The sequence below is a fragment of the Pollachius pollachius genome (genome assembly GCF_949987615.1).
Source record: "Pollachius pollachius genome assembly, chromosome: 8".
Classification (NCBI taxonomy): domain Eukaryota; kingdom Metazoa; phylum Chordata; class Actinopteri; order Gadiformes; family Gadidae; genus Pollachius; species Pollachius pollachius.
In genome coordinates, this window is record NC_136941.1 from 26,375,244 (window position 1) to 26,398,997 (window position 23,754).

Genomic DNA, 23,754 nt, shown 5'->3' on the forward strand with positions numbered 1-23,754 from the left:
AGAAAAGTTGCATACTATACTTTCACACACACAGACACATGAATAGTCATTCTGTATCAATGTACAAACACACACACATATTAATAACCAATATAAATTGTTGTGAAAGCTTAGTTAGTCGGTCACTGGTAGTTTCATTTCAGTTGATATCTGGTCTTGTAGCTAGTAACTTAGCTCTGCCCAATAAATCACAGTGGTGGCATCATGTTGGGATTAGGATTATTATCATCAGAATTATTAGGGTTCATATTTTTATTATTAGGATAATTGAAGAGGAGGTTTTGGGAATGGGGGTGTCGGCAAGAACACAGGGTTTTCCAGTCAGAGTTCCAAGTTTATAGTTTTATTCTCCGAAGATGCAAGCAGGAATGTATGGAGTGTGTCGGTAGGTATGATGATAAATTGTAGCTAGGTGTGATGGGTAGGTAGTTAGCTAGGATGTGTGTGGATAAGGTAGGACGTGTAGCTAAGGTAGGATGTGGCTAAGGTGTGTGGCTAAGGTAGGATGTAATTGACTGATTGATATGGGCTAATTGGGAAAATTAAGGGGCAAAATAAAGGGGTGTAGCTCTGGGTCTGTGCGGTGATGAGAGAAACGGATAATCTTCCAAACAATAAGAGTTGTTGTTATTATTATTGTCATTGATCATTCTTCTTATTATTCTCATCATTATTAGGATTCCATGCTTACATCTCTGGGTATTAACCTTTAGGTGTTTTAGTCTTTGTTAGCATAAACCACTTAAACCAAACTGCACCTACCCAAAACCTTTGAGCAACCAGCGAGGCACTCGCCACCTACACATTATAGAAACTGAAAACATTAACAGAAGTCTAGATGTTTTATGAGTAGCCGTTCTCCACCTACACATTATAGAAACTGAAAACATTAACAGAAGTCTAGATGTTTTATGAGTAGCCATTCTCCACCTACACATTATAGAAACTGAAAACATTAACAGAAGTCTAGATGTTTTATGAGTAGCCGTTCTCCACCTACACATTATAGAAACTGAAAACATTAACAGAAGTCTAGATGTTTTATGAGTAGCCATTCTCCACCTACACAATATAGAAATTGAAAAATATTAACAGAACTCCAGATGTTTTAGTAGCCATATCGCTCAAGGCTGCTAGCTCGATCTTTGTTTGTTTGTTGTGATCCAATTTATGAAACAAATTGTTTAGTAGTCGCTACTATATGTAAGGGATAATGTCCGATGAGGTGTCAATTATCAGGAATAAGTCCATTAATTCCTGATAATGGAAACCTCAAAGGGCATTATCCCGCTTATACCATGGTCACTTGCCAAAGAAAATAAATTAAGACCATTAATTTATATTTTCATACGTTTTACAATCCAAATATAAAGTTTTTCACAAGCCATAATTTAGTTTCCCTGGTAACGCCTGAGGGTTTGACTAATACCTGGAACAATCATTACCCTCCCGTAAGGTTCTTAGGCAATGGAAACGTTGCTCACTCCTCCAGTAAATAGGACGGACTTTAGATACGACTTGGCAACTGGAGGTATTCTAGTCCACTCAGCTATGAGCCAGAGAGCTAACGTTATGCATTGTACATATTTTGTACATATACTCTAGGGTCTATAGCATATAACCGCGTCGTCTGATTACAGTTTAATTCATTTTTCACAATTTACCAGCTCTCGTTTTGACTAATCACCGCGCCAATCGTTTCAATGGGATTCGCGACGGTCTATACTTTCAACATAAAGTGTACATATTTATAATTTGAAATACGTCCCAGCTCAATTTACCAGCTCTCGTTTTGAAGGCTGAACAGAAAAAATTGACTGGAACTACTTAGTAGGTGTCCATATATCAGTGATTAATGGACACCCTACAGCCAATCAGAATCGAGCATTCCCCCAGACTAGGTATAAATATGTACCGTATTTCCCGCACTATAACGTGCACCGGATTATAAGGCGCACCTTCAATGAATGACCTATTTTAGAACTTTTTTCATAAATAGGGCGCACCGGATTATAAGGCGCATAGCATAGAAGATACTGTGAGTGTGATACTGTGAGATACTGGGACTGTGAGTAAGCGCAGTAAAATGATGTGTGCACTGACTACGATAGCCGTAATGCTGCAAGCGGTGTGGCTTTATCGTAGTGAAACATTTTATTATTATTATTAAATTGTTTTTATTGGTTTTTCATACTGAAACATTTTGACAGAGCGCCGTTTACAACCAGTATGGATCAACCAATTAACCAATTGATCCATATATAAGGCGCTCCGGATTATAAGGCGCACTGTCGTTTTTTTAGAAAATTACCGGCTTTTAAGTGCGCCTTATAGTGCGGAAAATACGGTATATGTATACAGTATAGTAGCAAGAATGGCTATCAGCCCCCTGCAATTATTGGTCTTTCCTAATGAAATGGTCTTCCCAGTTCTGTGACTTTCTGTTTCTTGTTAACCCCCCCCGATGCTCTCAGCGAACACGTCGTCCCTGAGCTTTTCTCAAGGCATGGGCGAACATTCTGCCCTAGCCCATTTCACAGAAGAAGGGCTTCTTCCGAAAACACACCTGGCTGCATTAAAAATAGCTCTTGTTTGCTGTGACGCACTGCCCATCGAAGGGACCAATCCAGCACAGTTGTTCCAAATCACAACACTGATTTGGAACAACTGCTGCCATGCGTATGTGTGCATGTCAGTGTGTGTGTGTGCGTTTGTATGTGCACGTGTGTGCACGTGTGCGTGTATGCATGTGTGTGCGTGTGGGTGTCTGCGTGTGTGCGTGTACGTGTGTGTGTGTGTGTGTGTTCAGCTGTGTGGCGGGCTCACCTGGGTACTTTCCACCTCGACTCCTCTTGATGAAGCAGACGATGAGGAGGATAAGGATGATGAGGGCGATGGCACACATCAGCCCAATGAACCAGCCCTGAGTGGCGATGTCCACCTGATCCTTGCTGTAGGCTGAGGGCACACACACACACACACACACACACAGAAAGAGGGACAGACAGGAAACATAGGGAGAGTAAGCATGATACGTAGGGCCATCAGTAGGTGAGGATGAGGCATTTCGTGATGTCAGTTCCTGACCTGGCACTGGACATTAAAGATGGCAGGTGTCGGATATGGGGTCCCATCTCAAATTGCAGTACGTTGAACCTCCTCATGAGACTAAGTTTTTGTCTGGTCAACTTAATGCTATTTCTCAATTATCATAAAACAAGTAAGATGTGTCCATAATAATGTTTCCAGCCGCGCTCAACCGCACACAGAATGAAGTAGAAGACTGAGGGTGTGCTGGATTACCTCTAGAAAAGACAGAGCTGCATCCCTAATGCACATTTGGTGAGCTTGGTCTTTCCTGGTCTAAATGCGTGCAGGGCCCAAACTGCGGCCGCGGCTCGGTATTTAACCACATCGTTAGGACACGGCCGATAGAATGAGAGAGGCTGACACACAACGGCCACGGGCCAGCGCCTCACACAAAGAAAAACGCACAATACAACACTGCAACTGTCTGGCGGGTAAAATGAACATACACAAAGATGAACACAACCCTCCTGTGATCAAAACAGACGCACAAATGTTCAGCGACTAGCAGCTTAACAACCTTGTCCTAACGTCCCTTTGTCGCTCTGCACAGATGAGTTCAACCTCCCGGGGGCTAGAGGCTGAGTCATGCACCCTCTCTACAGCTCCATGCCTCTCTCCCAACGTCCACTAGAGGGCGCCCTTGGTGTCCTAGACTGGAGAGATACGCATTTCCATTCAGTTTCCACCATGTCCCGCAAAAATCAACGTAAAACCGCTCACTCTCCTCTCCGAAGTGTCCCTGCTAAAGTGCCGTCGGCACGCAGCGGTCGCCAAGACAGCAAGCCCCCCCGTGGGGGCGGGGACAGCCGGAGGCGTGGTCTCACCTGTGCCGGTCTCAAAGGTGAACGACTGGCTGCTGATATCGTGGTGTTCGTGGGAGTACACCCGCAGACGGTACTTGGCCCCCTCGATCAGGTCGCCCACCTTAATGGGGGGCTGCTGTTTGACAGGCACAGTCCTTACTGTTCCGTTGCCTTGGAGACACAATGCAGAGGAGACGAGAGAACGGCGGTCACTCTCCGGACGCGTCTGGATGGAACCACTTGTGATCAGGGCCATGATGCAGGGGGTCACCTCGGACCGGGACCAGGGGGGAGGGTTGGGTTCCCAGTGGATTGCATTGAGCCAGAACAAGGCAGCGCTCAGCCCCCTGAGGAAATGCTCTCCTGCTGGGTTATATGTGTGCATGTGTCCTAATAAGCTGAGCTTTTTAGAGCCAGTAAAGCTTCCACTTCCTCTCTGGGTCATGAGCCTCCTCAAGGCTCTACTTCAGTGAGGAACCAGTGGACCAATGCTCAGAGCAGCAGGTGCTGCTTCAGGTAATGTTTTACTCTAGTCCAGTTCCATAATACTGAACTCAAGGTGTAGTTTTCTCTGGAGGTGGTACAGTGAAAAGCTAGCTAGAAAAACTAAGCAGTAGAGTGGAGGCTAGCAAAGCTTTGTTTGTCTCATTAATCCATTGACCCGCACTCAATTTCAGAAAACAAACCAAATAAAGATCAAAAAGTAACCAAAGACTCAAACCTCAGGCGCAGCACTCAACACAGCTAGTGCCAGTTGATGTCAGGTACCATCACCTGCCACTAGCTCAGCTCTTTCACCAGAGGCGGTGCTGTTGCTGAGGATCGATCGGAAAATCAAAGCTCCCTCATCTTTCCGGTGAAAGATGGGTTGGTCAGTGTGAGGCAGAGCCTGGAGCAACAGAAGGGGGCTGCAAGGAGTCATGCACCATGCCGTATGCACAATGGCACCAGCCGCAGTGAGAGCATGGGCTGCAGCATCCCTCCATCCACCGCCTGGCCGGAGGTGAACGAATGGGGGATCCAGGACCACCAGGCAGACCTCCCATGCTCCGGGAACTCTGGCCCCCCGGAGAGATGCTGATCAGCCCTTGTTTAGTTATTGGAGGCAGGCACTAGTGTTTCATCGTTTGGAATCAGAGGTGATGGAATGAGGGGAGCACGACCGCTGTCCCTGACAACTTCTATATATACAATATTTCGAAAATAAATACAATATTTTCAGAAACTCTTAAGATGTATAGAAGCCATGTGGCTGTCAAGGAACATCGTGGCTCGGCCAGTCAATGTTTAGCAACGATGTGCTCTGACACAAGCTCACAATGGCAGCCAATCTACAAATTAATTTACACATTATGAAAAAGTGTATGTGTGGAGATGTGTTTTGACGCATCATTCAACAATAAAGCGATGTATTTTGAGCAAGCCGACGTACGCATGGACACACTCAAATAGGCTACATTCATCAAAACACAAAGCAGCAATTTCAACACCAAGGCCAGCTCAACAGCCAATCACAGCAAGTCAGGCATGTCTGCATGGCAAACGAAGCGATAGGATTGGTGCACGGTTCAGGCAACAGCAGTGAAATAATGATCAATTTATAAAAGAGTGTGACAGGCGACACCGACGCAATGTGCATAAGAGAGGAGGACAGCGTCCACAGTTATCAGCAAAGAGGAGTGTAGGATATCTTTAAAGTACAAGTTTTAAAGAAATGAATGTACTTTCAATTTGAGCTTTCTGTGTAAAGAGAAAGAGAGAGAGAGTGACAGAAAGCCCATTGAACGTACTGAAGGGCCTGTAGCCAATCGTAAAGAAGGTCCTGATGAAGGAGATGACTCATGGAGAGGAACTCCCCTTGTTGAAGGGTACTTCCAGTCTTAGTGTATCTTCTATCTTGCATGGCTCAAAAATGAATATAGTGTTCATTGAAAAGACGGATGTTGCTTGTGCAATTACAAACATCGAGATAAGATGCTTTGAGTAAGAATCCGATTGGTCACAGCCTTGAATAGCTTTCAAATTCAACTTTTTACTGGAAAATGAATTGTATGCCTGATAATGTACTGGTTTTGAATACGATTGGATAATAAACAATAGTCATTTCTAAATGTTCTAATTTCCCTAGATTCATAAAACATGACCTGATTCAGTTCAGCTAGCTTATCTTGCTCCAGACTTAATCTGAATCAGATATGCAACATAAGGCTTATGAACACATCTCCAAAAGGTTTTGGTAAATGTATTCAAAACAGTCTATACTCTGAGCTAAATGAACTCTCCTACTACCCTACTACTATCTATTTGTTTTCCATCAGCATGACTCTCTGAGTCCTTCAAGGAGGCATTGGTATGCCTGGCCCTCTCTGCCTGGACTAGCCTGCAGAGAGGGCTATAGTTACAGGACTTATCACTCTAGTATCAGGCAATCTATTGGACAACCCCAAATGTAGATGATTTAAAGTACTAAGTACTATTATTTCCGTTTGAGGTTGTCTTGATATCAGTTATTATGTCTGATGAGCCTATCTAGTGGCTTGGTGTGGGCACACTGTGGCCTTCCTTGTCTTAAGCGTCTGTTGGGCTCTTACTGTCCAGCGTGAACTCAATGACAAACTCTCTGGTGCCGGGCGGGAAGTTGTGGCTCCAGTTGACGTTAGCGTAGTTACTGTTAGGCTTCACCGTCAGGTTCCAGATCTCCCGCCCTGGGGCCACTACACAGGGGGTCAAAGGTCAGAGGGTCCGGGGCATATAGGGTTCATAGATCACAGCATCAACACGCAGGCACACACATACACACACATGCACACGCACACGCACACACACACACACATGGGTTTTTGGACTGCTTGGGATCCGTTTCTCTGAACAACGTGTCTCACTGCACTAAGTATGTTTGCTGCCTCTCCCGCGGCGTGAACACACTAGGCTGCTAGGTCCACATGGCCTCTGGGCTGGACACATCACTTTACATCACAGAGTACCATGGTCTGCACTGACAAGAATATACCTCTGAAGCTCCGGGAATACTCTTCAATACGTCAATTCCATTCATATATTCATCATTTTTAACCTGTTGATATCAACCAACTCGTAAATATTTTTTTCTGTAGGTACCTGTGAATCTCGGCCTATTCAGTAAGCAATAAGCATCGTTTTCTCATAGGCTGAAACACATGATGCTACTTACGTTATATATCAATAACGTAAAAAAGGGTTTTCAGCACAAGACACCCATTGCTCACTTCTAGGTAAGAGGATCAAGTACCGAGATGTATCGTTTCATGGTGCTCTCTTGAAAAGAAGATTTGAGTCTCCATTAGTTGGTTCTTGTTAAGTAAATGTCCAATAATTCTGTCTATACGCTCTCAAGACATTTTCCCTTGTGATTTCATCACCTGCAAATCATATTCAATACAGCTAGGCTACAGCTAGGCTACAGCTAGGCTACTGCTAGGGTACAGCTAGGCTACTGCTAGGCCACAGCTAGGCTACAGCTAGGCTACAGCTAGGCTACTGCTAAGCTTCAGCTAGGCTACAGCTAGGCTACAGCTAGGCTACTGCTAAGCTTCAGCTAGGCTACAGCTAGGCTACTGCTAAGCTTCATCTAGGCTACAGCTAGGCTACTGCTAGGCTACAGCTAGGCTACAGCTAGGCTACAGCTAGGCTACTGCTAAGCTTCATCTAGGCTACAGCTAGGCTACTGCTAGGCTACAGCTAGGCTACAGCTAGGCTACTGCTAAGCTTCATCTAGGCTACAGCTAGGCTACTGCTAGGCTACAGCTAGGCTACAGCTAGGCTACAGCTAGGCTACAGCTAGGCTACTGCTAAGCTTCATCTAGGCTACAGCTAGGCTACAGCTAGGCTACAGCTAGGCTACTGCTAAGCTTCATCTAGGCTACAGCTAGGCTACTGCTAGGCTACAGCTAAGCTTCAGCTAGGCTACAGCTAGGCTACAGCTAGGCTACTGCTAGGCTACTGCTAGGTACGCTGAGGCCCCGCCTCTCAATCCACAGGCTGCAGCCCCCAAAACATGAGCAGCATATCAGAACAGAGCCCCCAGTGTCCCTCGCTTGGCCGGGCGAAGAGAACCACACCAACACCAGGCAGACGGGGTCCGCCTGACAACCACACCAACACCAGGCAGACGGGGTCCGCCTGACAACCACACCAACACCAGGCAGACGGGGTCCGCCTGACAACCACACCAACACCAGGCAGACGGGGTCCGCCTGACAACCACACCAACACCAGGCAGACGGGGTCCGCCTGACAACCACACCAACACCAGGCAGACGGGGTCCGCCTGACAACCACACCAACACCAGGCAGACGGGGTCCGCCTGACAACCACACCAACAGCAGCCCCCATGGCGGCCATGGGAACGCCAGGTTACGTAGGCCCCGCGCGCCGCCGTGTTGTTGTACCCAAAACGCTCTGATCGGGCCGCTTGGTGGTGACCAGCACAGGGGTGGTGGCGGGAGCCTCGGTGGTGGTTGTAGTAGCGGCGGTGGTGGTGGTGGTGGTGGTGGTGGAGGGGGTCGTAGTAGTAGCAGAGGTCGTGGTACTTATGGTGGTCGGAGCCACGGTGGTAGGAGGGAGGGGAGGGGGAGGGGCAGAGGTAGAGTCACCGTCCTCGGTTAGCTCGACTACAGCGAGGAGGAGGAGGAGGGGGAGGGGGAGGAGGAGGAGGAGGAGGAGGAGGGGGAGGGGGAGGAGGGGAGGAGAGAGAGGGGGAGGAGGGGAGGAGAGGAGGAGAGGGGGGAGGAGGGGGAGGGGGAGGAGGAGGAGAGGGGGAGGAGGGGGAGGAGGAGAGGAGAGGAGAGGGGGAGAGGGGGAGGAGGAGGAGAGGGAGGGGGAGGAGGAGGGGGAGGGGGAGTAGGAGGAGGAGGAGGAGGAGAGGAGGAGAGGGGGAGGGGGAGGAGGAGGAGAGGAGGAGGGGGAGGAGAGGAGAGGGGGAGAGGGGGAGGAGGAGGAGAGGGAGGGGGAGGAGGAGGGGAGAGGGGGAGAGGGGGAGGAGGAGGAGAGGGAGGGGGAGGAGGAGGGGGAGGGGGAGGAGGAGGAGGAGGAGGAGAGGAGAGGGGGAGGAGGAGGAGGAGGAGGAGAGGGAGGGGGAGGAGGAGGGGGAGGGGGAGGAGGAGGAGAGGAGAGGGGGAGGAGGAGGAGGGGGAGGAGGAGAGGGAGGGGGAGGGGGAGGAGGAGGAGGAGGAGGAGAGGGGGGAGGAGGGGGAGGAGGAGGAGAGGGGGAGGAGGAGAGGAGAGGAGAGGGGGAGAGGGGGAGGAGGAGGAGAGGGAGGAGGAGGAGGAGGAGGAGGAGGAGGAGAGGAGGAGAGGGGGAGGGGGAGGAGGAGGAGAGGAGGAGGGGGAGGAGAGGAGAGGGGGAGAGGGGGAGGAGGAGGAGAGGGAGGGGGAGGAGGAGGAGGAGAGGAGAGGGGCGAGAGGGGGAGGAGGAGGAGAGGGAGGGGGAGGAGGAGGAGGAGAGGAGAGGGGGAGGAGGAGGAGGGGGAGGAGGAGAGGGAGGAGGAGGAGGAGAGGGAGGGGGAGGAGGAGGGGGAGGGGGAGGAGGAGGAGGAGGAGGAGAGGAGAGGGGGAGAGGGGGAGGAGGAGGAGAGGAGGAAGGGGAGGAGAGGAGAGGGGGAGGAGGAGGAGAGGAGGAGGGGGAGGAGGAGGAGAGGAGGAGGGGGAGGAGAGGAGAGGGGGAGAGGGGGAGGAGGAGGAGGAGGAGAGGAGAGGGGGAGAGGGGGAGGAGGAGGAGAGGAGGAAGGGGAGGAGAGGAGAGGGGGAGGAGGAGGAGAGGAGGAGGAGGAGAGGAGGAGGGGGAGGAGAGGAGAGGGGGAGAGGGGGAGGAGGAGGAGGAGGAGGAGGGGGATGAGGGGGAGGGGGAGGAGGAGGGGGAGGAGGGGGAGGAGGAGGGGGCGGAGGAGGAGGAGGAGGAGAGGGAGGAGGAGGAGAGGGGAGGAGAGGAGGAGAGGGGGAGAAGGAGGAGAGGAGGAGAGGGAGGGAGGAGGAGGAGAGGGAGGGGGAGAAGGAGAGGAGGAGGAGGAGGAGAGGAGGAGGAGAGAGCATAGGGTCAGACAAAGTTGAAGGTATCAAACAACTTGAAACACATGCATGGTTAATCAATTTACCTACAATGAAGGATGATTAGGGAAGCTTTTATGGATGACAATAGCACCACCTAGAGGTCAACTATGGCTATTACAAAAGGTGCACGTTTTTGAGATTGAAGTGGAATTTGAAGTCTGGAAAAAGCTGAGGTTTGCATGTGTTGATTGCTCATCCTAAATGAGTTTTTCTTTCAATACAACGGTGTCTCTAACGTTCCCCGTGCCACCTTTTGCTCAGCAGCACCGCCCATGGGCCTGTGAGCCAGCAGGCAGCTTGGTCTCTCGTGTACATTACATTTACATTTAGGGCGTTTAGCAGTCGCTTTTATCCGAAGCGACTGACAACGATTCATACACATATTCACTCATCGACGGCGGACCATGCAAGGTGAACGCCAGCTGGTCAGGAGCAGTCAGGGGGAGGCGTCTCGCTCAGGGACACCTCCCCACTCGAGGAGCCGGGGATGGAACTAGCCACCTTCCAGTTAGCGGTCCACCTGCTCTCATTCCTGAGCCAAGCCGACCCCCCGTCTCTCCTCAGTGCTGGGCTCGCAGCACAAAGCAGCATGCGGCTCCTTACCTCAAAGACGCCGTGCTTTGCGGCCTGGGACCAGTGGCTACAGGCAGCACATGAGATGCAGTGGCAGGGCGTTCGGGCGCATGGGTTAAAATGAACAGCAGGCACGTGAGAGAGCGAGCTGGTCAGCCAGTTAGGGGTCAGGCAGCAGACGACGTCCCGTCCCCCCCCTTCCCACCTCCACATATCCACAGGCAAGATGCTGGTGCAAGCCCCCCCCCCCCCCATCTCAACGAGTGGCAGGAAGGTGAGCCAATGCCGTACTCGATGTGTGTCATCAGAGACCGGGTGCAAAACGGATGGAGAGGAGGTGGGGTCAGAGTCAAGGTAAACCCTACGACAGAGTGACGACAGCTGCTGCTTTAGTACGGTGAGCTCTGCAGGGTGCCTTTCTGTGTGCGTATGATCTGTCAGAAGACAGTGCCTTTGGAAAGGTGATGTTACTGAAGCAGTGGTTTGCTCTGAGCTTAGCGGTGTGAGCCCTGAACGCGCACAGGTCACTATGCATCAAAGATGAAAACAGGACAAACCAGACCCACGGATCATCCTAGTCTCTCTGATGAGAGTCCTATTGGACGGGATTACATAGCAATACATAGCCTAATCAGATGTCTGAAGACCGCTGGGTTGGTTCCTCCAGAAGGGTTATTAAAGCATATCAATAAATAACCAAATAAAAGCAATTTCCTAAGATGTGTTTGTTTGGGAAACAGGCATAAGCCCAACCCTAACCCTGAGCGACCACAACACTACCAGGGGTCACCTGCTCTGGGTGGACCTGGACTGTGCTGTTGACAAGATGGCGAGATGGACTGAAGACGAGTGAATAAACATGGTGGAGGGGACGGAAATGAAACATCAAAATACTGAGCAGGGGGCAAGCAGATGGACAGCCAGCCGCGCCCCCCCGACCCCCAAAGCAGCATTACCTAGCCCCGGGGCGTCAGTGCCAGGGCCTGTAAAGTTCCCTGTCCAAAGAAGGAGAGAAGGAGAGAGCACAGAGAGAACAACGAAGGCACACATCAAACAGAGAAGAGGCTCACAAACACAGGAGAGAGACCGGCATGGGACGAGAGACACTCATAAAGGTTAGAACAGGAGGGGTGGGGCTCAGGTAGAGAGAGCCAGCGAGACTCTGAGAGAACAAGAGTGTGTGTGACACACGGGGCGAAGACGCGGACGCTGTGGGTATGCGTGTGTGCACGTGCATGTCTGATAATGTGTGTGTGTGTGTGTGTGTGCGCTCCAATTATAGCCCATCTCACTAACTACGGACTGATGATTGAAGGAAGCATTAGCATGGAAATCTCTTAGAGAATGGCCGTCAGCAACAAAGCACCCTGTCATTACAACTGTACACACACACACACGAACACACACACACACACACACACACAACACAGACACTCAAGCACACACACACAGTCTCTCACACGTACACACACTTACACATATACACACACACACACACACAGATGTACATAGTGCTATTGTGGTCAGGCAGTACGGAGCCTGTGTGCCTCTCTGTGAATGGACGGCTTGGCTTTTGTGTGTGCGACTCTTATCTAGGCAGAGGCAAAGAGGCGACCTTCACAGTAAAAGCGTCTGCCACACAATCCGGAGCAACCTGGTTCTCATGCCATGGAGCGGGCATCGTTACACCGTCCCGAACACAAAGAGCGGTGTCAGGGGGAAGATGTCCGGTCCGGTGCGCTCCACCTCCTCTACATCTCGCCTGAGGACAGTGCCCAGACATGGACCCAAGGTGTGGGACGGATCTCCCCGGGCTGCGCTCCTTTTCTCCGGGCCCCCTCCCGACTGCCGGGACTGTAATCTAAGAGATGGGCTTTGTGTTCTCTGAATAATAAGAGAGATCCTCGTCATGAGAACCAGGCCTTCTGCTTGTTATCTGAGTTTAGATTGGTTGTTTCGGCCGCTTATGACAGGGCTAAGGATGCTGTTGTTATCATTCATCTGTCAGTCCACTTCTGAATGGACTAGTGACCTCATTTAGATTGAGATGTGTGTCCTTCTCCCTTCTGTCCTTTACATGAGACGACTACATTAGAGCGCTCTGGTTGTTTGTTTGGAGGGGATTAATGAAGCATTACTAGTCCATCATTCAAATGTAAAGGATTTAAAATAAATGATAAAAACATAAAAACGTATCTTCCTTCTAAGTTGCTGTCTACTCTCTGTTGCTTTGCCCCAGAAACCAAACCAAAGGCAGGGAGGGGAGAGAGGTGCTCAGCCAGAGAATGGATGGAGCCTAGCAGAACATCATGTTCAGAGGACAGGAGGAATTAGCTGCTCTGCAAGAGGTTGGCCAATCACACGTCAGTAATACAACGCACTGTGGCTGACTGCAGGCAGCACATGCACTGTAACTAGGTATTACACAATGCACATGCCTTTGTCTCTGTTGTGTCATCTTATTAAATGGGTTTTATTGAAGCAAACAAATATCTTCTGTGTCTACATTGATCATATGATCAATGGAGATATAGACATGCCATACATTGAAATGCTGACAACTTTCCTAAAGGGTCTTCCATGCATTTTCAACATTCCTTTATACTTCCTAAATCCTATCCTTGCTGTGTGTGTGTGTCTTTGCGTGCGTGCGTGCGTGCGTGTGCACCCCAAATTGTGTGTGTGTATGTGCGCCCAGATGAGTGTGAGTGAGTGTGAGTGCGTGTCAGTATGTGTGTGCGTGAATGCATGCGTGTTAGTATGTGAGTGTGTGTGCATGCGTGTGTGTGAGTGTGACCGTGAGTGTGACTGTGAGTGCGTGCGTGTCTGCGTGTGCGTGCATGTGTGTGTGTGTGTGTGTGCTCACCCTCGTTGGCCGAGCGGGGGAACTCCCCAGTGAAGGCTTCCCCAGCACCCACCTGGGTGAGGGCGGACAGGAAGAACTTATAGCGCGTGGCCCGGTCGGGCAGACGCATGGTGTACTGCGTCACGTTGGGGGGGAAGGCCTCCAGGCGGTGCGGCCCCAGCTTGGAGCCGTTCACTAACACACGGGACACAGGGTTCAGGGGTCAGAAAGGTCCGGGTTCAACCTAGCCCAGGTTGAGTTAGCCCAGGTTCAACTCGGGAGATCAAAAGATCCCATCATGCTGTTTTCGGGTTAGTAATTGCATCTGGGGGTACTACTGGAATAGGGTGACGTGCCTGTATGTTAGAAATGCCCCTTATTAATCTCACACTGTTCATTTCTGCAAAACCAATTTCAGCGCCTTTCAAAAACGGTCTGATTTGTTGTCCACGCCTTGTTCTTGGGTCAGCAAATTCACACAGAAGTTGTAACATTGCAGGCCGCCGGGAGGCGCGACTTCTGCACGGCCCACTGCAGAGTCTGACGACACGCTGTTACTGAAGTAAACGTTGAGCGCAAACCAGCTGTTTCAGGCACTTTGAGGGGCGTTCTCCTGCACACTCCCCCCGGCTCGGACTTCAATTTTTCAAGCTTAGCAGACGGAAAACATGCAAACAATCGTCATATAACCGTCTAAAGCAAAGGGAATAGTCGAAAAAGCATGACATCAGCCCTTTAAATAAAGGCCTCGGTGGACTTTGGCGACCTGGTTGAGGGGCTCAGAGATGGTCTCGTCAATAGACCCCCCGAGCCCTCCAGGGTTGTTTGAGCGAACCCCACCTGTATAGTACTTGAGCTGGTAGCCAATCAGGACGCCGTTTGGCTCCAGGGGCTTGTCCCACTGCAGGTGGATGGTGTCCAAGGTCCTCTTGACTATCTCAAAGTACTTTGGGGCATCCGGCACTTTGTAAACACACACACACACACACACACACAAAATACATATATATATAAATAAGGGAACAGCCGAGCACGACGAAACTTCATTAATTATCCGACAAATACAATATCTAACTTTAACCCTACTCACCACCATCCTCCTCCTCCTCCTCCTCCTCCTCCCCTCCTCCTCCCCCCCTCTCTTCCCCCTCCTCCTCCTCCCCTCTCTTCCCCTCCTCCTCCTCCTCCTCCTCCCCTCCTCCTCCCCCCCTCTCTTCCCCCTCCTCCTCCTCCCCTCCTCCTCCCCTCCTCCTCCCCCTCCTCCTCCTCCTAACAGTGGGGGTGGGGTGGTGTACTGCTCACCTCCCTCCTTGGTGCGAACCTCCACGGTGTTGCTGGGGGGCCCCTCTTGGCCCCTGTTGGCCACCACCATCAGCATCCTGTAGTGGGAGAAGGGCACCAGCCCTCCCAGCACGGCACTGGGCCGCTGGGCGATGCTGTAGAAGCCCCTGGTCATCTTATCCTGGGACACACGCAGCCCCTTCAGCAGGCTGGCCTCGCGCCAGTAGTACAGCTACAGGGGTCAGAGGTCAGAGGTAAGGGGTCAGGGGTCAGAGGTCAGGGGTCAGGGGTCAGAGGTAAGAGGTAAGGGGTCAGAGGTCAGGGGTCAGAGGTCAGAGGTCAGAGGTAAGGGGTCAGAGGTAAGAGGTCAGAGGTCAGAGGTAAGGGGTCAGAGGTCAGAGGTAAGGGGTCAGAAGTCAGAGGTAAGGGGTCAGGGGAGAGGAGGGTAGAAGATATAAGGATACGGGGCAGAGATGAGCAGAGTGAAGCTGAAGATGATTCAGGATTCAGAAGTGTTTAACTGACGCTCTGGTCTCGGAATGTGTTGGGTGTGTGTGTTGTGTATTTCACCTGGATTCTGCATAGCCCGGCCCTATAACCCCTCCTTGTTACTGTATGTTGCACGTCCTGGCACTTAATGTACGCACGTATTGTACGTCGTATTTAGCTATAGTTCTTAGTTGTGTAGCATCCTATCCTAGCTGTCTTTGTTGTGTACGGGGAATGGGTTAAGTGCATTGCACTTGGTTCTATGAACATCCTTACTGTACCCACAGCGATATATTGCTTCTTTCTTCTGACAAATGTACGTATTGTCAGCGTCTAATAAATGCCCTATATGTAAATGTAACATATTGTTTGTCCGTTTGGACGGGAGTCAAACCTGCATTCTATCACCTTGTACTGCTGCTATTCACGCCATAAAAAATATGTGAACTAAAACGTTTCTGAAGAGAAAACGCATCCTTCCTTTGAGTCAAAGGACCAAGGGAATTGTCCTCTATAAAGGGTTTTATTCTGGTCAATGAATAAATTGTTGTTTGTGTATATTCCTGGAATCACATTGGGGTCTAGATGACACAGCATTTACACAAAGTCCTGACCTAGCTTATTGTATTGTGTCATCGTATTTGTTGCCATTGGCGTGCGTGCGTGCGTGCGTGCGTGCGTGCGTGCGTGCGTGCGTGCGTGCGTTACCCTATACTCCTTGAACTCCCCCATGACCGAGCTGGGCTCCACTGGGTTCCAGTGGATGGTGGCCGAGGTGCTGTCCACGTTTGACACGCGCAGGTTGGTGGGAGCGTCGGTGGGCTCTGGGGACATGGGAGGGCCGCCATTAGGACACGCCTTCTCAAAGCCTCTCTATCTCCCCCTTCCCCTTTCCCTTCCCTCCCTTTCTCTCCCTTCCTCTTTCCCCTCCCCTCCCCTTCCCTTTCTTTCCCGGCCTTCCCGGTCCGGCCTCAACTCACTGTCCTCCCCGGAGTATCCGGTGGCGACGTTGGAGGCGGGCCCGGCGCCGTGGTCGTTCAGTGCCTGGATCCTGATCTCGTAGGGGACGTAGGTCTCGGTGTCGTGCACCACGTGCTTGGAGCCCGCCGTGGTCACGTTGCTCCAGGCCTCGCCCGCGTCCTTCCTCCTCCACCACAGCTGGTACTGCAGGTTGGGGCCGTTCCTCTCCACGTTGAGCAGAGGCTGCACCGAGGAGAGGGGGGCAGGGGTTAGTTAAGAGCTCCTTAAGGTTAGAGAGTTAAGGACAGAGCTCCTTAAGGTTAGAGAGTTAAGGACAGAGCTCCTTAAGGTTAGAGAGTTAAGGACAGAGCTCCTTAAGGTTAGAGAGTTAAGGACAGAGCTCCTTAAGGTTAGAGAGTTAAGGAGAGAGCTCCTTAAGGTTAGAGAGTTAAGGAGAGAGCTCCTTAAGGTTAGAGAGTTAAGGAGAGAGCTCCTTAAGGTTAAAGAGTTAAGGACAGAGCTCCTTAAGGTTAGAGAGTTAAGGACAGAGCTCCTTAAGGTTAGAGAGTTAAGGACAGAGCTCCTTAAGGTTAGAGAGTTAAGGACAGAGCTCCTTAAGGTTAGAGAGTTAAGGACAGAGCTCCTTAAGGTTAGAGAGTTAGGGACAGAGCTCCTTAAGGTTAGAGAGTTAAGGACAGAGCTCCTTAAGGTTAGAGAGTTAAGGATAGAGCTCCTTAAGGTTAGAGAGTTAGGGACAGAGCTCCTTAAGGTTAGAGAGTTAAGGACAGAGCTCCTTAAGGTTAGAGAGTTAAGGAGAGAGCTCCTTAAGGCCATGACAGTTTTTTCAACATTGGAAATAAAAATAAAAACACTCTGCAGAAGAAGAATGTGCAGACCAATCAGGTCCTCACAACCTATAGCTAAAGCACGTCTGTATGGACTGAAACAAAGTATCAGACACTGATCATATAACATGATATAAATTAAGAAGAGGGCTCAGAACAGCAGATCTCTAGATAGCCTGTCTCACCTCCCAGCTGATCTCATCTTGTTCTCGGTTTACCCAGCCTGTCTCACCTCCAGCTGATCTAATCTTGTTCTGATACTCAGGCTGTCTCACCTCCACCTGATCTCATCTTCTCACCTCCAGCTGATCTCATCTTGTTCTCAGCCTGTCTCACCTCCAGCTGATCTCATCTTGTTCTCAGCCTGTGTCCCCTCCACCTGATCTCATCTTGTTCTCAGCCTGTCTCACCTCCAGCTGATCTCATCTTGTTCTCAGCCTGTGTCCCCTCCACCTGATCTCATCTTGTTCTCAGCCTGTCTCACCTCCACCTGATCTCTTCTTGTTCTCAGCCTGTCTCACCTCCACCTGATCTAATCTTGTTCTCAGCCTGTCTCACCTCCAGCTGATCTCATCTTGTTCCCAGCCTGTGTCCCCTCCACCTGATCTCATCTTGTTCTCAGCCTGTCTCACCTCCACCTGATCTCATCTTGTTCTCAGCCTGTCTCACCTCCACCTGATCTCATCTTGTTCTCAGCCTGTGTCCCCTCCACCTGATCTCATCTTGTTCTCAGCCTGTCTCACCTCCACCTGATCTCTTCTTGTTCTCAGCCTGTCTCACCTCCACCTGATCTCATCTTGTTCTCAGCCTGTCTCACCTCCACCTGATCTCATCTTGTTCTCAGCCTGTCTCACCTCCAGCTGATCTCATCTTGTTCTCAGCCTGTCTCACCTCCACCTGATCTCATCTTGTTCTCAGCCTGTCTCACCTCCCAGCTGATCTCCATGTTGTTCTTCTTGGTGCCCCACCCCTTCAGGCCACTGGGGATGACGTCGGGTGCTGAAACAGAGACACCCCATTACTCCCTGATGTCCGGGCGGCCCGCCTCCACCACAGGAAGGGGTTTGAGGCTGCATGGAGCGCTAAGGACCGTTGATCACTGTAACTGCTGTGAGCCTCACGCGCGCCGCTGGTCTTGTAGCGGGGAGAGGGGTGGCTGGGCGCGCTCTGCCCCACTGAGTTGATGGCGATGACCCGGAACTGGTAGTTGATGAAGGGGGAGAGCTGCAGGATGACCGAGTTCAGGTCCCCGGGGTAGCTGGTCAGGTTCTGCCAGGAGCCGGGCTCCCACCGGTCCTCCTCATACTGGACCAGGAACTCTGAGAGGGAGAGGGAGGAGGGAGAGAGAGGGAGAGAGAGGGAGGGAGGGAGGGAGAGAGAGAGAGGGAGGAGAGAGGGAGAGAGGGAGGGAGAGAGAGAGAGAGAGAGGGAGAGAGCGGGAGGGAGGGAGGAAGGGAGAGAGGAGAGAGGGAGGGAGGGAGGGAGGGGGGAGAGAGAGGGAGAGAGGGAGGGAGGAGAGAGGGAGGGAGGAGAGAGGGAGGGAGAGAGAGAGAGAGAGGGAGGGAGGGAGGGAGAGAGGGAGGGAGAGGGAGAGAGGGAGAGAGAGAGAGAGGGAATAAATGAACATTAGGATAATATTACATGTTGTTCATTTTTGCAGAGATGAGCATGTGATCACATCACAATGAGCATTGTGATGTGTGTGTGATTGTGATGTGTGTGTGTGTGTGTGTGTGTGTGTGTGTGTGTGTGTGTGTGTGTGTGTGTGTGTGTGTGTGTGTGTGTGTGTGTGTGTGTGTGTGTGTGTGTGTGTACTGACGGGTGATGGCGCTGTTGTGGTCGTTTCCAGGGATCCAGGTGAGACGAACGCTACGAACCGCCAGGTCCGACAGGTCCAGGTCCATCGGGGGGTCCGGGCGGTCTAAGGGAGCAGGACAATTCAGAGGGGCTGCGCACACACACTATCACACACACGCACACACTCACAGACACACATACAAATAAATGCACACGCACGCACACACACACGCACACACACTCACACACACACATACAAATAAATGCACACGCACGCACACACACGCACACACACTCACACACACACATACAAATAAATGCACACGCACGCACACACACACACTCACACACACATACAAATAAATGCACACGCACTTACACACACACACACACATGCACACAAATAAACACACACACACACACATACAAGTACACAAACACACAAACGTACACACGCACACACACAGACGAATACATACACATATACACACACACACACACACATACATACAAAGACACAACCACACAAACGCACATACACTCACATGCAAACACACACACACACACACACACGCACGCATAGATCCGCACACACTCACACACTCATACTTAACCACATACCATACACACACATGCAAAATTAGACACACACACACACACACATATATGTTTGCAAACACACACATGCACAAACACACAAGGGGGGGGGGAAATGAGGTTAATTAGTGAACCAATGGGAGGGAAAGGGATAATAAAAGGAGGGCGAGAATGACAGAATGAAATGATAATATCTAGCATCCGTTCACAGACTGGTGGGAACGACGTCATCTGGACAAGAGGACAGGACCTGCTTTAACCAACCTTGACCTAAAGCCTCAAGCCTCCATCTAGCTTCATTCCTGCAGTGATCAAAACTCATCCTAATGCACATTCACAACTACCTCAGACGTTGGTGGGAGTCACTATCTACGACCTGAACCAAACACGTCCCCTCCATATCCCCATGTGGCGGCTGTCCTGAGGCTGCTCTTATCATGAGGAGGACAGCCGGAGACCACAGCCTCACAGGTGTGACTATAAGACTGACCGGGGGTCTGTTCTATGAACCAGGGCAGACGGGGTAGACCACTAGATCACTAGTGTGGTCCCAACCTGCTCCCCGGTACATTAAGAGACCTGTCTTCACTAGTATAGTCCCAACCTGTTCCCTGGTACATTAAGAGACCTGTCTTCACTAGTGTAGTCCCAACCTGCTCCCTGGTACATTAAGAGACCTGTCTTCACTAGAATAGTCCCAACCTGCTCCCTGGTACATTAAGAGACCTGTCTTCACTAGTATAGTCCCAACCTGCTCCCTGGTACATTAAGAGACCTGTCTTCACTAGTATAGTCCCAACCTGTTCCCTGGTACATTAAGAGACCTGTCTTCACTAGTATAGTCCCAACCTGCTCCCTGGTACATTAAGAGACCTGTCTTCACTAGTATAGTCCCAACCTGCTCCCTGGTACATTAAGAGGCCTGTCTTCACTAGTGTAGTCCAAACCTGCTCCCTGGTACATTAAGAGACCTGTCTTCACTAGAATAGTCCCAACCTGCTCCCTGGTACATTAAGAGACCTGTCTTCACTAGTATAGTCCAAACCTGTTCCCTGGTACATTAAGAGGCCTGTCTTCACTAGTATAGTCCAAACATGCTCCCTGGTACATTAAGAGACCTGCCTTCACTAAAATAGTCCCAACCTGCTCCCTGGTACATTAAGAGACCTATCTTCACTAGTATAGTCCCAACCTGTTCCCTGGTACATTAAGAGGCCTGTCTTCACTAGTATAGTCCAAACCTGCTCCCTAGTACATTAAGAGGCCTGTCTTCACTAGTATAGTCCCAACCTGTTCCCTGGTACATTAAGAGACCTGTCTTCACTAGTATAGTCCCAACCTGTTCCCTGGTACATTAAGAGACCTGTCTTCACTAAAATAGTCCCAACCTGCTCCCTGGTACATTAAGAGACCTGTCTTCACTAGTATAGTCCCAACCTGTTCCCTGGTACATTAAGAGGCCTGTCTTCACTAGTATAGTCCCAACCTGTTCCCTGGTACATTAAGAGGCCTGTCTTCACTAGTATAGTCCAAACCTGCTCCCTGGTACATTAAGAGGCCTGTCTTCACTAGAGTAGTCTCAACCTGTTCCCTGGAACATGAATAGCACATATCATATAAGTGACTGATACCAGTGGTGTTATGAGTGAAGCTGAGTTGGTGTGACGACGAGAAGGGTCTATTGGAACAATGAAGGATGAGAAAGAGTGGAACCCAAACGCCAAAGAATGAGAGAAAGAACACATTGACAGAATAACTAATAAGAGGAAACAGGAGGCGGTGAATGACGCATCCACACGTTGGAAGCCCTGTTTGTTACCTGGGGGCAAGGCGCTAGAGACTGAGGGGTTGAAGGAGACTTCCTCTGTGAGGCAGGGGACAGGGCGGGGCAAAGGTTAAAGTTCACAGGTTAGTCTACCAGCCAATCAGCAAGGTTAAATCTAGCTTGGATTGGGTTATAGTTCACACTGCACACAAAATCAATCGGGCTACTGCTAAATAGTACTACAATATTGTATTGCATGCAAACTATTGTTATTGCTGCTATTACTACTGCTGCTATACTCTAGGTGACGTAGGGTCATTGAAGCATAGTGTGAAAAGGACAGTTTGCAAAATCATTAGAGAATACGGACCATTAGCTAGGTTTCACTAGTGGGACATTTTAGGCATTATTAATCCAAATGTTAATTTCACAGAAGAGAACTGGACCTGGAAAGAGATGTGCTCAAATGGAAGAGCATCATATACAATATCCAGGGACATATTGCAATGGCTGTAGGTGTGTGCTTGTTTTTGTTTTTGTTTTTGTGTGTGTGAGATTATAGTTCTACATGAATACTTGAGGGAAATATAGAAATAATTAACAGCACATCAGATCTTTACACTGAACTACACCAAACCACAGCGCCATTTGAAACCCCTTGCACAACAAAATGTATCTCTGATCTTTGACAGAGCATTAACTTACGTTGTGTATGATTATATGAACCCCTGAGTATAGGGTATATGAACTCCTTTAGAGAGGGTATATCAAGGAACCCCTATAGAGAGGGTATATGAACCCCTATAGAGAGGGTATATGAACCCCTATAGAGAGGGTATGTGAACCCCTATAGAGAGGGTATATGAACCCCTATAGAGAGGGTATATGAACCCCTATAAAGAGGGTATATGAACCCCTATAGAGAGGGTATATGAACCCCTATAAAGAGGGTATATGAACCCCTATAGAGAGGGTATATTAACCCCTATAGAGAGGGTATATTAACCCCTATAGAGAGGGTATATGAACCTATATAGGGTATGTGAACCCCTATAGAGAGGGTATATGAACCCCTATAGAGAGGGTATATTAACCCCTATAGAGAGGGTATATGAACCTATAGAGGGTATATGAACCCCTATAGAGAGGGTATATTAACCCCTATAGAGAGGGTATATGAACCTATAGAGGGTATATGAACCCCTATAGAGAGGGTATATGAACCTATAGAGGGTATATGAACCCCTATAGAGAGGGTATATGAACCCCTATAGAGAGGGTATGTGAACCCCTATAGAGAGGGTATGTGAACCCCTATAGAGAGGGTATATGAACCCCTATAGAGAAGGTATATGAACCCCTATAGAGAGGGTATGTGAACCCCTATAGAGAGGGTATGTGAACCCCTATAGAGAGGGTATGTGAACCCCTATAGAGAGGGTATATGAACCCCTATAGAGAGGGTATGTGAACCCCTATAGAGAGGGTATGTGAACCCCTATAGAGAGGGTATGTGAACCCCTATAGAGAGGGTATATGAACCCCTATAGAGAGGGTATGTGAACCCCTATAGAGAGGGTATGTGAACCCCTATAGAGAGGGTATGTGAACCCCTATGGATATACGTAAGGGAAGGGAGGGTAGATAAGGGGTGCAGTCCATTCCCTCAATCTATCCTCCTCTATCTCATGAAGCGTGCGCTGGGGCAGAGCAGTGTAGAAGTGGAGAGTGTTGAGGCCCAGGCACCTAGCACGGTGAGGCGGGCGGACGACGCGTCCCGGTCGATCTCCGACTGCGCCGTGCAGGTGTACACACCCTGGTCACCCTCGTTGACGTTGGGGATGGACAGAGACTCCTCGTCTCTCCTCAGCCTGGGACAGAGGACAGGTGGTTACCCTCTCAGAGGGGTGGCTTCACGAAGCTGAGGGCCCCCGAGGGCCACCCTCCGTACCCCCACCCCGGGGACAGAGGACAGGTGATATCAGAGGGGCCGGTGGGGGCTACGTACCTCCAACCCAGGGACAGGGGGCTGTCGTCCTTCAGCCAGGACACGGTGACGGGCAGGCTGGGGTCGGACTTGACCTTGCAGTCGAAGCGCGCCGTGGCGCCCCTGAAGGCCGACTGGTGCTCCAGCCCCCGCACGATGCGCGTTGGTTCTGGTGTGTGCGTACAACACAACATGACTTTAGTTTGTCTACAAACGCAATGACTAGGCACTCGTTTGAACCTTGCCGTGTTGTTTTTGGGCGGTCATGGTGATTAGGCAACTCTTCAGAACACAATGGAAATCTTTGGACGGTAATTCAAAGGGATTTCTCCTCGCATGGAGCGAGGCTACTGTCACCCTGCAAGTCAGTGGAGGCGGCTAACAGACAGCTAATCCCATCCAATAATGAGGACTAGGAGGAGAACACCTCGTCTGAGTGGACATCAGACTCATCTGGATAACATTTACATTGAGGGCATTTAGCAGACGCTTTTATCCAAAGCGTCTTACAATAAGTAGATTTGTCAGAAAAAGGCTAAACAATATATCCCTCTCGGTACAGTAAGGATGTTGATAGAACCAAGTGCAAAGAACTTACAATCGCTAGGTTAACCCATTCCCCGTATACAACGAATAT

At 50.1% G+C, this 23,754-nt stretch overlaps 1 protein-coding gene across 1 annotated transcript in view; it reads right to left on the reverse strand.

Moving 5' to 3' along the window:
- The window catches only part of nfasca (neurofascin homolog (chicken) a), a gene marked incomplete at its 5' end in the record, with an annotated part of 103,581 nt that overhangs the window by 17,321 nt on the left and 62,506 nt on the right, over positions 1-23,754 (reverse strand). The window contains 15 exons of the mRNA XM_079741196.1: positions 2,827-2,958; positions 3,915-4,064; positions 6,485-6,607; positions 8,322-8,543; positions 13,418-13,591; positions 14,237-14,359; positions 14,699-14,909; positions 15,875-15,990; positions 16,147-16,369; positions 17,900-17,970; positions 18,093-18,290; positions 18,791-18,892; positions 21,185-21,229; positions 22,877-23,001; positions 23,139-23,286. Coding sequence (XP_079597322.1) covers positions 2,827-2,958; positions 3,915-4,064; positions 6,485-6,607; positions 8,322-8,543; positions 13,418-13,591; positions 14,237-14,359; positions 14,699-14,909; positions 15,875-15,990; positions 16,147-16,369; positions 17,900-17,970; positions 18,093-18,290; positions 18,791-18,892; positions 21,185-21,229; positions 22,877-23,001; positions 23,139-23,286 — 2,163 coding nt within the window. The remainder of the gene's footprint in view (positions 1-2,826; positions 2,959-3,914; positions 4,065-6,484; positions 6,608-8,321; positions 8,544-13,417; positions 13,592-14,236; positions 14,360-14,698; positions 14,910-15,874; positions 15,991-16,146; positions 16,370-17,899; positions 17,971-18,092; positions 18,291-18,790; positions 18,893-21,184; positions 21,230-22,876; positions 23,002-23,138; positions 23,287-23,754) is intronic.